The sequence below is a fragment of the Nannospalax galili genome, unplaced genomic scaffold (assembly GCF_000622305.1).
Source record: "Nannospalax galili isolate Female #2095 unplaced genomic scaffold, S.galili_v1.0 scaffold1022, whole genome shotgun sequence".
Lineage (NCBI taxonomy): Eukaryota > Metazoa > Chordata > Mammalia > Rodentia > Spalacidae > Nannospalax > Nannospalax galili.
The window spans coordinates 201,698-216,214 of NW_008348201.1; the positions used below are offsets into that span (position 1 = coordinate 201,698).

Genomic DNA, 14,517 nt, shown 5'->3' on the forward strand with positions numbered 1-14,517 from the left:
GTCCTTGACGTCACTCAGCTGAGTCAGTCAGCTAAGGCACTACCCTGTCCTCCCTCAAGACTCCTGGTTACCAAGCAACTCAACCTAAAGACTGTAAAGCTGGTTTTTTTGATGCTGCAAATTGAACAACTAATTTACCTATTTTTAACATTTTATTTTTATATGTATGAGTGTATTGCCTGCATGTCAGTAGGTGCACCCATGTCATGCAGTGCCTGCAGAGATCAAAAGAGGACATCGGAGTCTCCTGGAATTGGAATTACTGACAGTTGCCATGTGGGTGCTGGGAATTGAACTCAGGACCTCCCCAAGAGCAGCCAGTGCTCTTAACCACTGAGCCATCACTCCAGCCCAAGCCTCTAATTTTTTAAAATACTATGTATGTATGTGGTGCATGTCTGTGAATGTGTCCAGAACAGAGCCTGATGCCAAGTGCCTTACTCTATTGTTCTCACCTGGTTTTGGTTTTCATTTCTGAGATGGGTCGCCCTGGCTGGCCGAGAATTCCCTATATAGACCAGGCTGGCTTTGAACTCAGAGATCCATTTACTTTGGCTTCAAGAGTGCTGAGATTAAAAGCGTGTGCCAGCACATTCAACCTTTATGAGACAGGCCACCATATTCAGGATCCAAACTCAGGTCTTCATGCTTGAGTGATGGATTCTTTAGCAGCAGAGTCACTTCCCAGTCTTCAAATGCATTTGTCTTTTTAATTATGCCTATGTGTACGGTGGGAGGTGCACATGAGTGTAGTGCCCAGAGGCCAGAAGAGGGAGTCAAATCTCAGCTCCTCTGGTGGTTGTGAGGCACCAAACAGGGGTGTTGGGAATAGAACTCAGGCCCTCTGCAAGAGCAGCAAGCACTTTTAACCACTGGAGCCATCTCTCCAGCCCACAGAATGTTTTCTGACTGCTAAAATAATCCAGACACATGCAAACACTCAACATTTATTGAGTATATGTTTATTTAGTAATAACAAGTTTCTCAAGAAAAATACGAGCTGAACCCCTTCAAAACAGTGTAAAGCAATCTTTCAATACTTGTAGGTTAGACCAAAATCTATAATTTCATATCCTCTTTCATAACTTTTAAAATACAAAAATAACCAAAAGATATTCACAATATCATAAAATCAGAATATTTTTATGTAAGAAGTTTAGAGGCAGTGACTTCTATGCACCACAGAACACCAGGATACCCTCCTGTGGCTTTGGACTACCATTCAAAAGATTAATGTACTTCTGCAAAATGCTTGGGAGAAGTCCAACACCTGCACCCTTTTCCAGTTTCTGAGGTCCACCATCTCCTCACAGATCTTGTTACAACTTTCATCAAAAGTCTCTAGCCCAGCTCTCAAATATTAATGACGATTCATGTGATACAACATGCTCTACTAAATTCTGAACAGACAACACAGTCAACAGCAATGCCACAGTTCTGGATTAGTTTTGTACAAGAAATGTAGTGTTTCAGTATTCCCTGAAGAGACTTAACACAAAAGTTGAAAACAGCTATTATAGTCAAAGTTCATTAACAGTCCAAATAAGGTATTCCCACTGAGCTATCATAGTCAAAATTAATTTAATTTTTAAATGGCATATATGCTGTTGCATTCTCTTAACTTTTAAAAGGCATTGTCATGGTGAACATGCCCACATATCTATCCCAACTACATAGATAAGCTACACACGGTCAGTTCTCAAGTTGGACAGAAGAATGTCAGAAGAGACATTCTAACCCCCCCAATACAGTATTCAGTTCACAGTACTAAAGAGAAATTCCTTACAAAGCTCCTTTCTGCTTCAAATGGAAATTTACAGAAAATTTTAAGGAAATAATCCCAGAAGGTACTTGGAATTATTAGTGGGGATGAGATACCAACAAGTTTTCAAAAGTCAATCTGACACTGATTTGCAATCAGTTTTTAACTGCCCAGATCAATACGCTATTCTATATTTTCTCATGATTCTCTAATTGCTAGATATTTGAGTAACATAATATATATATATACACACACTTTTAGCTTTTCTTTTCTTTTTTTTTTTTTTTTTTTGGTCTTTTTGAGGCAAGATCTCGACATACAGGCCACGCAAGCCTTGAGTTGCAGTTCTCCTGCCTCAGCTTCCCGAGTTGGGATACTAGGTCATGTACCGCTGTCCTCAGCTTTAATTCTTACAACAGCTTTTAGATTTCTGTCATAAGTTTATGTAACTTAGTCTTTTTTTTGTTTTGTTTTGTTTTTGGTCTTTTTGAGACAGGGTCTCCCTGTAGCCCTAGCTGTCCTGGAACTCACTATGTAGACCAGGCTGGCCTTGAACTGACAGAGTTCTGCCTGCCTCTGTCTCCCGAGTGCTGGGATTAAAGGCGTGTGCCACCACACCTGGCGTAACTTAGTCTTTTAAATCTAGTTTTATCTTTAATTAAAGAACAACAAACATCAGGTCAGCCAGCTTTAGTAGAGAAAATGGGCTGCTTTGGCAATGCAGAAAAGAGTGACTATTGTAATAACCATTCTATTCTACTTCTATTAAATATTAAAATGTAATAAGGCAATTATTACTTTAAGACACTTGAAATTGCATTTAACAAATGGACAACTGGCCCCACACCTGACATATTGCACACCTATTTTCCTTCTCTATTTACTCAAGAAGCCAAAACATTATTTAAAAAAACCCAATCAGCATTCTTTCTTAAAACATCTCATAGAGGTTCTGATGATGACTGTACTTTACAATATACACATCTGAAAAAGACAATGAGTGGTCTTTAAGAAACGTGTTTCTATTGTCTCCTTGTCCTTCTAATCCATTAAAAGTATCTCTACTGAGGAATAAACAGATGTGGCCTGTCGTTCCAGCGGCTAGTCAAGGGAAGGCCATGATTCTCATACCCAGCCTCCTAACAGCATGGTTAGGGAAAACTGTTACAAGATTCTTAGGCCCCGTTTAGACATAATGGAGCAGTCCCCTCCACCCCACTTCCCCTGGAAAGCCTTACCTAATCAACATCTGAAATGGCTAAAGGACATTGTTAGAACAGAAGATAATTGTTGTTTCCACAGGTCCTGGCTTACAAACTGGGATCCAGGGAAAGAAAAAAATGTCGGACCATTTCTACAAATGACTGGTAAATAATGTGACCAAGAAACATGTCTGCTATCAATAAATCAAGTAACGCTGGCTCTGTAGACATCAGGCAAGCACAGTGACCTAGGGAGGAGGTCCACAAGTCAAAAAGAAACCGTTTGCACACTATTTCCTCCATTTCAACCTCTCAATTTCCCTGCAGCTGCTCCATCTCCACTTCCATCTTCCGTCTCTCTTAGCCCTTTCTCTCTCCTCTCCTTCTTTCTTGCCTGACTACTCATTTACATCATTCTTTTCTTCCCTACTTTCTCTTCCTTGAAAACCACTCCTTACATACTATCAGCAAATTCACACTGGAGGTATACATCAGAAAGCACTCGGCCTCAGGAGATGGACCACATGGCAAAACAGAACTCCAACAGTAACAGTGGCGTGGTGTGGCTCGAGAGTACAGAAGTAGTTTCAATCCATTCTCTCTTCTGAGTCTTATGTTCTTGCAACAGTTGATGGGCATATTGAGTACACAGAAATGCCTAACGCACAGAGAAAGTGATATGCCTGTGGTCCCCAACAAAAAGTGAATCCAGATCCAGTTCCCAATCTGGTCTTGTCATTACATCATGTGATGGCTCATCTAGGTTGTCAACTTGACACATCTGGCAAGAGGGAACCTCAATTGAGGAATTTCCTCCGTCAGACTGGCCTGTGGGGCATTTTTTGTTAACTGATGTAGGCAGGCCTGGCCCACTGTGGGTGATCCCATCCCTAAGTAGGAGGACCTCGACTGTTTAAAAAAGGTAGTTGAATGTAAGCCTGAGCAAAGTCAGGAAGCAGCACTCCACCATTATTTCTGCATCAGTCCCACCTCCATGTTCCCACCTCCAGTTTCCTGCCTTGAGCTCCTGCCCTGGTTTCCCTCAATGATGGAACTGTAACCTGTAAGCTGAAACATACCCTTTCCTCGCCAAGTTGTTCTTAGTTACACTATTTATCACAGCAACAGAGAGCACACTAGAACAGTCCACTAACATATGACTGAAGGCAAATGAGCCATGAATAATCAGTGTCCAAAACAGCAGCAACCACAAACTTCCTATCCTCATAAGGGAAAAAGGATTTCTTAAACTATGCATCACAAAATGTTTTTGCCAGAGGTTTCACTAATTCTTTTTACACAAATAAAGTCTGAATACATTTTAAAGTCTTTCCACTTTGGTAATACTGTAATCCAGGTACAGTTCTGAGGTCTAAATTGTTCTGGCACACAGGCTCAAAGAATATATAATGTAATTTATATAAGCTGCATAGATTTACTATATTTTACTAAAGACTACTGGAAAATGTCCTATGTTGTTCATCTGTAACCTCTATCAAAACTCCATTTTTTTTTTTTTTTGACAGTCTCACTATGTAGCCTTGACTGGCCTAGAACTAACTATGTAGACCATGTTGTCTTTGATCTCACAGAGTTCTGTCTGCTTCTGCTTCCCGAGTGTGGAGATTAAAGGTGTGCACTACCACACCAGGCCCACAACTACATTTTTTAAGAATTCTCATGGAAAAAAATTATCATAAAGGTAAAACTCAGAAACTGCATTAAAAACTATTATATTCTGTGATATCAATGATTTTACATTTTAAAAAAAGTCTTCAATTTATGGCTGCATGCAAATAGACCAAATGAAGGACTTCCCACTGATCTACAAGGCAGACCATGTAACAATGCAGCCAGGCACACAACAAGCAAGTCCACAGCTACCTACAATCTATTCTATACCAACCCAATCAATCACACTGGAGCCCACAGTGCCAAGTCTCCACTAAGAAAAACCAAATCCTAAGGAACTTACTAATATAAATTATCTTGCTAATCACCCCAACGGCTTCCTCTAATTTCAAAATTATATCTACAATTTACCAATTGTGACATCTTAACTTCAACTGTCAAGTTGGCAAACTAATTACCAGTGGTTCCCAAACTAGCCAATGCCAAAATCTTTGGAGGAACTTGTTAAGGACCGAATCACCATGTCATGTGGCAGATTTCAGATAAGCAGAAAACTTGCTTAAGGACTGGCTATCAGGTGTGAAGCCTGAGACTTTAAAAGAAAAAAAGGATTAAGTGACGTTAATGGTGGTTAAGGTGACAGATATGAACAGTGAGTATCACTTTACTAGGCTCTACTGTCTGTGACTTTTGGTTTAGCTCAGGTGCTAGACCCTGAGCATGCTAAGCAAGCACTCTATTACTGAGCTACAGCCCCAATTACTCCAGTGTAAATCTTTCAATCTCTTCATTAAAGACACTTCCCCAGACACAACATACCTAGGATATCTACTTTTAACGAGTTCCCTACATTGGCCAAATTTCAAAATGGCAGCTCTGTTTCCTGCCGAACAAGCTATACTCTAACACATTTCACAGTCTTACTTCATCCTGGCATTCTGCCAAGGAGTCATAGCTGTTTCTCTCTCTGTCTGAAGAGTACTAGGCTGGTCACTAATGGGGCATCAGTTTGGGGGGGTTGTGTGTGTGTGTGTCTTTTTGAGACAGGGGCTCCCTGTAGCCCCAGCTGGCCTGGAACTTGCTATATGGACCAGGCTGGTCTCAAACTCACAGAGATCCACCTGCCTCTGCCTCCCAAGTGCTGGGGTTAAAGGTGTGCACCACCATGCCCAGCTAAGGGGCATCAGCTTTTGATTGCATTTTAAACCTTCTCTAAGTCTGTCCCTGGCTGAACTGCAGAAATTGAGATAACTGTACTAATCACTTCTTTCCCAATATGGGCACTGAACCTTTGCAAAGCCAAAGGCCATGAACTTCATCAATGATAATTGTTCCTTCATTTTTCCCTTTTCCACCTAAGCATTAAAATATTAAAGAGAAAAAGAAGATAATCATGTGGCACTGGGTAAGATGAGATACATGCCTCAGCACAGTATATACTAACTACTCAAAATCTTTAGTTACAGTAAATAGCAAGTCAAGATAGCAAGGAGTAATTTTTCTCATCTTCGAGATTTTAAAAAAGCAACTGTCTTCAGTGATATTCAAAAAAGGAATATGCTTATTGTGACCAAACTGCTTTTTCTATAATTAGATATAAAAATCCTCTAATCCAAATCAGCCATGACAGCTCATTTAAAGTAAGGCTCTGTGCATTTGCTTCTTAAAAAGGATCCTGGAAGGTATTCTGAGGTAGAAGGAAGTCTAAATGGACCACTTGTTATTGATTCCACTAGAACTAAGATCACAAGAAGCACTAGCTTGTGCATTTTGGTCCACTGTGTTTCCCACCATTGTAGTAATTCCCACTAAGAGTCTCATTGTACTATCAGCATCATATATTTTGTTTCCAGAATGCCCAGTAAAGCTGACATTTCTCACTTAAAAGTGATATTTTTAAATGTCCTCAAATATCTTAAGAGCTTAGGTTTGGCAAAAGTTTAATACATACAAAATGAAAACACTACATTTCTTTCTACTCACACACACACACACACCCCACATACGTACTCAACCCGCTTCTCAAAGTTTTCATCATTTCCCCTTTCTCCTACAGCTAATTTTTTAATGTGCAGTTAACTTAAAATCTACAAACAATTTTAAACACGATTGTCACAAAATATTGTAGAACAGAGATGAAATGTAACGGGCATACAGATTGTCAATGGTTACATTGGTTATCTCACATTTCTTAAGAAACAGAACTTGTCTGCTCCTGTAAACTTTTTTCTCACGTTTAAAGTGAGGTTAGTGCTGACATAAAATTATTGCTATGCTCACAGCTTGAATGTCTCCACTGGGTTTGAGGTACACTCTCTCCAGCCATCACCCCCACCATTCTTACTCACTTGAGAATAAGAGCCACAAGTTATAACCATTCAAAGTTTCCATCAATACTGGAATGACACCAAGTAATGTCACAAAGTATCAGAGATCAAAACGGTCTTCTTACTGGAGCCCAAGATTTTAAGTTATTCTTCATTATGTGAGGAGACTTCTCTTTTAACTTCTTCAGAAAAAAACTACTCTGGAGATAAAAATGCCTTCCTAGATACCTCCTCCCATACTCTTCACAAACCTCTGATGCTGTATTGTTTCACCCATTTAATTCAGCAGTACGAAGAGTCACCTGCCCTTTGGTGCTGTGCCGTAACGTTTTATGCTTTTCGTCAATTGCTTGATAAATATTTTGTAAATTTTTCCACAGTATGTATGAACCGTCCTCTGTAGTTCCAGTTCTAAAGGTTTCAGTAAGGAATGGACATTGTCATCTTCAAAAGAACACTAGAGGGAAAAACATAACAGGCAACATACACATAAAACATTAATTATTCTCCAAGTAATTTCTTCAGTCAGGTTAGCATCAACAGCTTTCATTTACTATCTCTCAGGAAGTACATGTTCAGTACATACTTTGAATGAAGTGAAACTATTAGAGAAGGACAGGGACAATGACACAGCAAGGAACCCTTTGTCAGAGGTAACCGAGTCCTTCTGAAGGGCCTTCCAAACCAAGGGAAAACAAGCTCCAAGAGCAGAGGCGACCCCGGGGACTGGTACAAGACGGTAACTGAGTCCTGTTGAAGGTATGTGAGATAAACTAGTAAAAGCAAGACTCCTTTGAAAAGAATGGGTGTGGGCTTACTGTGCAGGCTATCCCCATTCCACCTCTCCAAACTGCTGGTGATGGTGCAGGATGCTGACTTAGAAATTAATCAGACAGAGGCACAGGTGGGAAGAATACAACGTTATTCCATAATGTGGGATTTCCCAAAGACACTTGCCTGCGTCGTATTATAGCTTGCCTATATATCTAGAAGAGCGTATGCTGGACTGGGCCCCCACTCCCATGACATGACCGGTAGGTAAAGGAGGTGTGGTCTAGTGGGAAGAAGTCACTGGGGTACTCCCTAGAAGGATGTGGGACTGTAATGGCTCCCAGTCCTCTTCTCTCTTTTTTCCTCTCTCTGCTTGTCCTTGCTGCTATGAGGGGAGCAGCTCCCTCAGCTACCTGCTCCCACCATGACATAACACCTTACTGCAAGTACTCAGACGGAGTACAAACTGAAATCTCTGAAACTGTAGGTGAAAAACAACCTCTCCTATGTATAAGCCGGTTTATCCCAGAAAAATAATGGAAAGCTTATTAATACACTGCACAAAAGGGTTCAATTAAAAATGCAAACAAGAATTGCTAAATATTATGTACTTTTCACAGGAATTCTTACTGGCACATGAAAGTCTAAAATGGAAACCAGGAAACCCATCTGTTAAATGCTGATGGGTTAATAATTTCAAAGTGTGTTTCTGACCAGTTTCCTTTTATACTGTAAAACATATAAACATCCCAAGTAATATGCTTTAACACACTGTAGCAGTACAAATAACTTAAGACCTTAATATTTTCAATTGTGTGTGTGCAAGCACGCGCATGGTTTGGTCTTTTTGAGACAGAGTTTCCCTATAGTCTCAGCTGGCCTAGAACTCACCATGTAGGCCAGGCTAGCCTCAATCTCACACAGGTCCTCCTGTCTCTGTCTCCCGAGTACTGGGACTAAAGGCATGCACCACCATGCCCAGCTAATCAGGTATATTTTTGACGTAGTGTTTGTTTAGTATTTTGTTTTTATTTTCTGTGTATGAGTGAGTATATTGCCTACATGCAGGTAGGTGCACCCGTGTTGTGCAGTCCCTGTGGAGGTCAGAAGAGGGTGTTGGATCCCCTGAAACTAGAGTTATGGACGGCTGTTAGCTGCCATGTGGGTGCAGGGAATGGAACTTGGGTCCTCTGCAAGAGCAGCCACTGCTCTTAACATCTCTCTAGCCCCTGACTTAATATTCTCAACTAACTATGTTTTCTATTAGAAAGATGGATGGGTCTGAAAATAGACCACATTATATCAAAGTTCCAAGTCAGTGAAAATCAAAATCACAAAAGAAATGGGTTAACATGAAATCTGAGGTGCAAATAAGCTAAAATTACCCCAAGGTTCACTAGCGCCAAGGGAGATACACTCAAAGCTCTAAATGAAGCAGGGAGGGAGCTGGGAGCTGGAAGCTGGCTAGCTTTCACAGTGCTGGAAGTGCATGCAAGCTGCTAGGGGAAGATGGCCGCCAACAGTTGTACTCAGCCGTGGACCCATGTGCTAACTACCAACCTCTGCTGAGTGTGCACACTGGTGCAATAGTGACAAGACTGTTTTCGGGACAACCAACTACTTTCTGATTGGATTAAAGGCCTGCTCCACAGGAGGGAATTCACAACTGGTAACTGAAAACCTGGTCAAAAGCCTAACAGCTGAGAAGGTCACAGGTCCTAGGAGGGAAGCTATTATTACTGTTTGCTGAACTGACATGTTATGCCTCTCAAATTACCTTCTAAATATTTGTTTATGACCAAAGAGTAATGCTGTGGTCAACTTTAGTCAAGAAAAATTTCCTTTTTAGTTGGCAGGGATTACCAAGAGACTCGTAAATTGTTAAAGTGCGATGAACGAGGGGCAGCTGAGTACTTGGCCCTCCAAAGACTCAGGGAACACCCAAAGATGTGGGAAGCTGGGGACCAGTGGCAGGAGCTGATGGATGGGGTGGAGGTTATAGAACGCCATCCTCTAGCCAAGACATGGCTGTTACCCTCTTGACCTCTCAGCAGCTGTGATTACCAGCATGAGACCTGCACAGGACTGGGCACAGCAACACAACCATGGAGGGGAGGGCTCAGTAACCCAAATGAAACTCACTGGGTCACAATAAAGGAGAGTAAAGGAAAAAGAAGGAAAAGAAAAGGGAAACACAAAGCAAGGCTACGATAAAGGAAGTAGGAGACAACTTGGGTCAAAGAAGGGGTATCAGTGAGAGACAGAATGAAGCCAAAAATACCTGGGGCACAGAATGCTTTGTTCCATTCTGAATTTGCAAGTTTTAAACAATATTTCTATTTACAGAACAGCACTATTTAAAAAATATGTATAAACCATAAAGACTGATTTGCAGCAGACACAGCTGTAAGTTCCAGGTTTTAAACATGGCTCAGATTCTTTATAATTCATAGTTTGCTGCAGTCCATGGTTATGACTAAGCTTCTATTTGAAACTTGCATAAACACCCTTGTCTGAATGCAATTTAAAAAAATTACACTCACTGAATTATAGATAAGGAAAGATAAAACAAGCCAAGAGCTCAATAAAAGACTGATTAACTTCATTAAGTTAAAAATGATGTAGTTAATACCCAAAACAAACACAAAGATCATTTAGTATTTGACATCATTTAAAACCTAAGATCTATTTTCAAAATCACATGTAATTAACTTTAAACTATTCCTTATATTTTAGAAGGTGTAAGTCAAAAGGGAAAAAAAAATGAGTGAAATTTGGATGATTTAATTCTCTAATAACAGATTTTTTAAATGCTCAAGGGAAACAAAAGAATTGCACTTTTATAGGTCCTAAAAAGTCCCAGGACCCTAAAAGTACTTTTCTTCAATTTTATCACCTACTGATAATCCAGAATAAAACATTATTAAAAACGATACTAACTTCTGAAGACATAAAAGATCTGCTACATTAGGATGAAAATTAACACTAAAATTTACAATTCTTTAGCAAATATAACCGTATCGTGGTGAACTAATTATTTACCAACTTTATCAAGTTTATTGAACAAAAAACTTGGCAAACAGAACAGGAAAGCCACAGCACGCAACACCATCATCCATCTAACTTTTGGGTCTGAGAAGTGCAGGTCTAAGTAAAGACACTTCAGCTTTCTGGAAAAGTGGCCAACACATCAACATGGCACACCATCCACAGTACCGGCCTCCCATTACGCTCTTCAGGGACCATTTCACAGCCTCTGAACTCAGGCAGTTCTCAATCCAGGCTAGCCCACTCATTTAGCAAACTCTTATTTTTAGGGCTTTGTCTGTCTGACATAACTTCTTTTCAACGATGCTTCCCCTGACCCTTCAAGGCAAAGCTGCTGGACTTTCTCAGTCAAGCATGCAAACATCATAGTCAAGCGTTTTTATTTTCTTGCTGCCCATGAGGCTGTACAGACCAGCAAGTGAACCAAGCAGCAGGGACCAGCAGTCCTTCCCGCCCTCACACGCACATCAAATTAGCACTCCTTGTACTTGGGCAAGAATCTGTTTTGTCTTGTTTTGGAGACAGGGTCTCACGGCCTTAGATTTTTATTTTTTAATTATGTCTGTGTACATCTGTGTGTGAGCACTGCACCCCTGAATGCCTGGGCCTACGGAAGCCAGAGTTACAGGTGCCTGATGTGGGTGCTGGGAACTGAACTTGGGTCCTCTCCAAGAACAGGACATGCTCTTAACCCGAGCCAGTTCTCCAGGCCCACTGGTAACTTCTGAACACAGTATTGAGTGCACGTCCTGGTCTAAGGGCAGGGAGAGAACAAAGGACTGGAAACAAACTCTGAACCTTTTCCAGTGAGCTGGGCTGGGATACGGGGAAGGAAAGCGGAGATAAAGTGCGTGAATAAAGTGTTTCTGAAGTTATTTTAGTACAGATTTAAACAAACAAGGAGATGTGTTGATGTCAGAGTCAGGATTCTAACTGTACCACTGAAAGGGACTGATAAAATACAGAACAGAAGGCAAGGAAGAGCCCTGGAAGCATGGCTGGGACTGTGCTCCCATGTCCTAGCTCTGTACCCAAAAGGGCTTAGAGCTGTCATGGTTGGTCTTATCAACTTGATTGGATTAGAACCACTTAGGAGAAATGTTTCTGTGAGTTTCCAGAAAGGATCAGCTGAGGATGGAACATGGTCGCACCTTCCAAGGATGGTCAAGACAGAGTTCCCAAAGAGAAGCAGCAGCCTTCCCTGTGTCCCCTGAAAAGGCATGTCCATCATGGCTGCAGTGATTCTCCACTCAGACTCCAGTTTCTTTAGGCTTCTATAAGTGGACTCAATGCCAACTACTCTTCAGGAATCTTCCAGACTTTCAACTCCAGACTGGACTGCTGCAGCACCCAGCTTCTTGGACTGAGTCAGCAGCTACTGAGTTCTCTGCCTAAGTATGCAGTCATTATTGGTCTACCCAGCCCCTATCTTGTAAGGCAATCTAATGTCATCCCCCCACCCTGTTTCTGTTCCTCTAAAGAATCCTGCCTACTATAGAAGCAAAACAGTAATCTATGTAACTTCCAGAGAGAAAAGGGCACCTCTGACAGGTGACCAAATTCAGAGCCACCCAAAGCCAAGTCTAAATAAACCTGGACTATTTTGTTAAAACATAAAGAAGGTAGTCAAAAACTGATGAGGACATGTCAAAAGGGCACAAGTGTCCAAGGGGCTCCAAAGAGTCAAATCAGGAATACCTTCAGCACCAACACAACCAGAAGGAAATACTATAAACCATGGGGGCGGGGGGGATCAAGTAATTTAAAGTCAGTACAGAGGAGGGCTCCTCTTTCTCCTTCTACTGCAATGCTAAATGCCAATAAGAACTGTGGACTGTGCCACTGGACAATCATCAGCTGTCAGAGGATGCTAACGCTAGCAGAAAAACTTTGGTAAGAGGCTGTTTATTAATCAAAAGAGAGCAGGAACACAAGGCCAACACATTTCATTTTCTGAGTTTTGTATCTATAAAATGGTTAATAAGGGGATGTCCTTAGTCTCACTAAGTAAAACACACTCTAGATTTCAGGGGTGAAGAGAACGTACAATTTACTGGAAGATGGTTCAGAAATGTATGGAAAGTGAACAGCAAATGGCCAAATTCTGGGTGCCAATGAACTTACAAGAAGATTTAAGGACATTCTCTACTCTATTTGCAGACTCTTCATAAGATTATAAACTTGGGGGAAAGAAAACTTACATTTCTCAGTGCTTCATAAACAGCTCTAAATGCTGGCTGCTTGTCGTCATGGTAAACGCCTCTGTTTCCATGAAGCACAAAGACTCCTTCTTCCTCTGCTCCCTGGCAGTTGCTTCCATATATACAGTGATCTGGCCGGTAATTCCATTGACATGGAAAAACAAAAAGCTTTTCTGCACGAAGAAAAACCAAAGAGTAAGAAAACAAAGCACATACTCCCCAAGTCTACAGAATTCTGCAAAAGTTTAGTTTAAAAGAAATTACACTTGTCATCTAGATGTTTCTCAACCAAAACAATATTCAAAAAAAAGCCTTATTCTGCCTTAAATGTAAATATTTAATATAAGCAAAATATCAAACAAATGTGTTCCTGTGTTACTCAGGACCGAACTGAGGCATCACAACGCTAAGCATCACATGCTAAGTGTTAAGGTTCAGATAGCCCCACCCCCTCACCAACAGTGTCTCAGGGACTTCTCAAGCTCCTGAGAAAAGGAAACCAAGATGATAAGCGCCCTGGTCTTTGAAGTCAAGAGAAGCAGACTTTTCTCTACTGTTTGGCCAACACAGCAGGCTTCCCCTTTGATCTCTAAAAAAGGACAGATTTTAACAGTCCTGCTCTCCTGCTCCCCACCCCACCACCCCCCCCAATATCTTCCTGCCTTCTGCACCACCTGAGCCCCCCCCCAGCTCACGACCCAGGTAGATATTTTCCCTGCCCAGAAGGGAATCTGTCCCACGTGTTCTTTTGCTAATAAACTCCGCTTTGTCCTGATCAACCCTATTCTTCATAGGCTACTTTTTATCGATCACTAAGCATCAGATGCTAAGTGAGCACTGCCAGATGGTATAGCCACAGCACACTGTTCCTCATCTTGACTGAGTTGAATCCATAGTGTCTTAACAAATAAAAAGAATAAACTACATTTAAATGATTACCTGGATTATGAAAAAACATGATGTTTAGCAGATCCTGATCGCCCCAGGTGATGTTCAGCTTATACTTTTTAAGCAGTGGCATAAGTAAGTCCCCCCACTGCAGCTGTGCAGTAGTCATGTCATTCTGTTGGTAAAAACAAAAAAGCCTCAGAACTCCAAGGCCAATAGTATCATCACAATTCTCCATTCTCAGCAACCATCAGAGCCACAAGGAAAACCGAAAACCCATTACAGAATCATGTGTCATTTATAACCCCAAACAAGAGGCAGGAAGTTAGCAAAAGAAGCCCGAAGGCATCCACAGCAGTGACAAAACAAAGCAAAGGGAGCCAAGAAAAAGCAATGCTAGTTCAACTATTATATTTGAATTTTAAGGACTCTAAATTTTTTTTTTTTAATTTGTGTGTGTGTGTGTGTGTGTGTGTGTATGTGTGTGCACGCTTGTGTGTTTGAAAGTCTTTAGTCCAGGCTATCCTCAAACTCTCCCTGCTTCTAGTGTTAAAATTATAAGCATGCACCATCACACCCATGTTTGAAAGCTTTTGACCTGATAAGGCAAGGTTGCTGAGTTCCTCAGTAAAATAAGATTTTGAGGTGAAAAGACATTTATATAAATTTATTATAATACACTGCTA

At 41.0% G+C, this 14,517-nt stretch overlaps 1 protein-coding gene across 1 annotated transcript in view; it reads right to left on the bottom strand.

The window, feature by feature from the left end:
- Positions 1-931: 931 nt before the first annotated feature.
- The window catches only part of Gxylt1 (glucoside xylosyltransferase 1), a 43,812-nt gene continuing 30,226 nt past the window's right edge, over positions 932-14,517 (bottom strand). The window contains exons 7-9 of the mRNA XM_029569205.1: positions 13,883-14,006; positions 12,944-13,116; positions 932-7,380 (exon numbers count right to left, since the gene is read on the bottom strand). Of these exons, the coding sequence (XP_029425065.1) occupies positions 7,222-7,380; positions 12,944-13,116; positions 13,883-14,006 (456 nt within the window). The 3' untranslated portion in view covers positions 932-7,221. The remainder of the gene's footprint in view (positions 7,381-12,943; positions 13,117-13,882; positions 14,007-14,517) is intronic.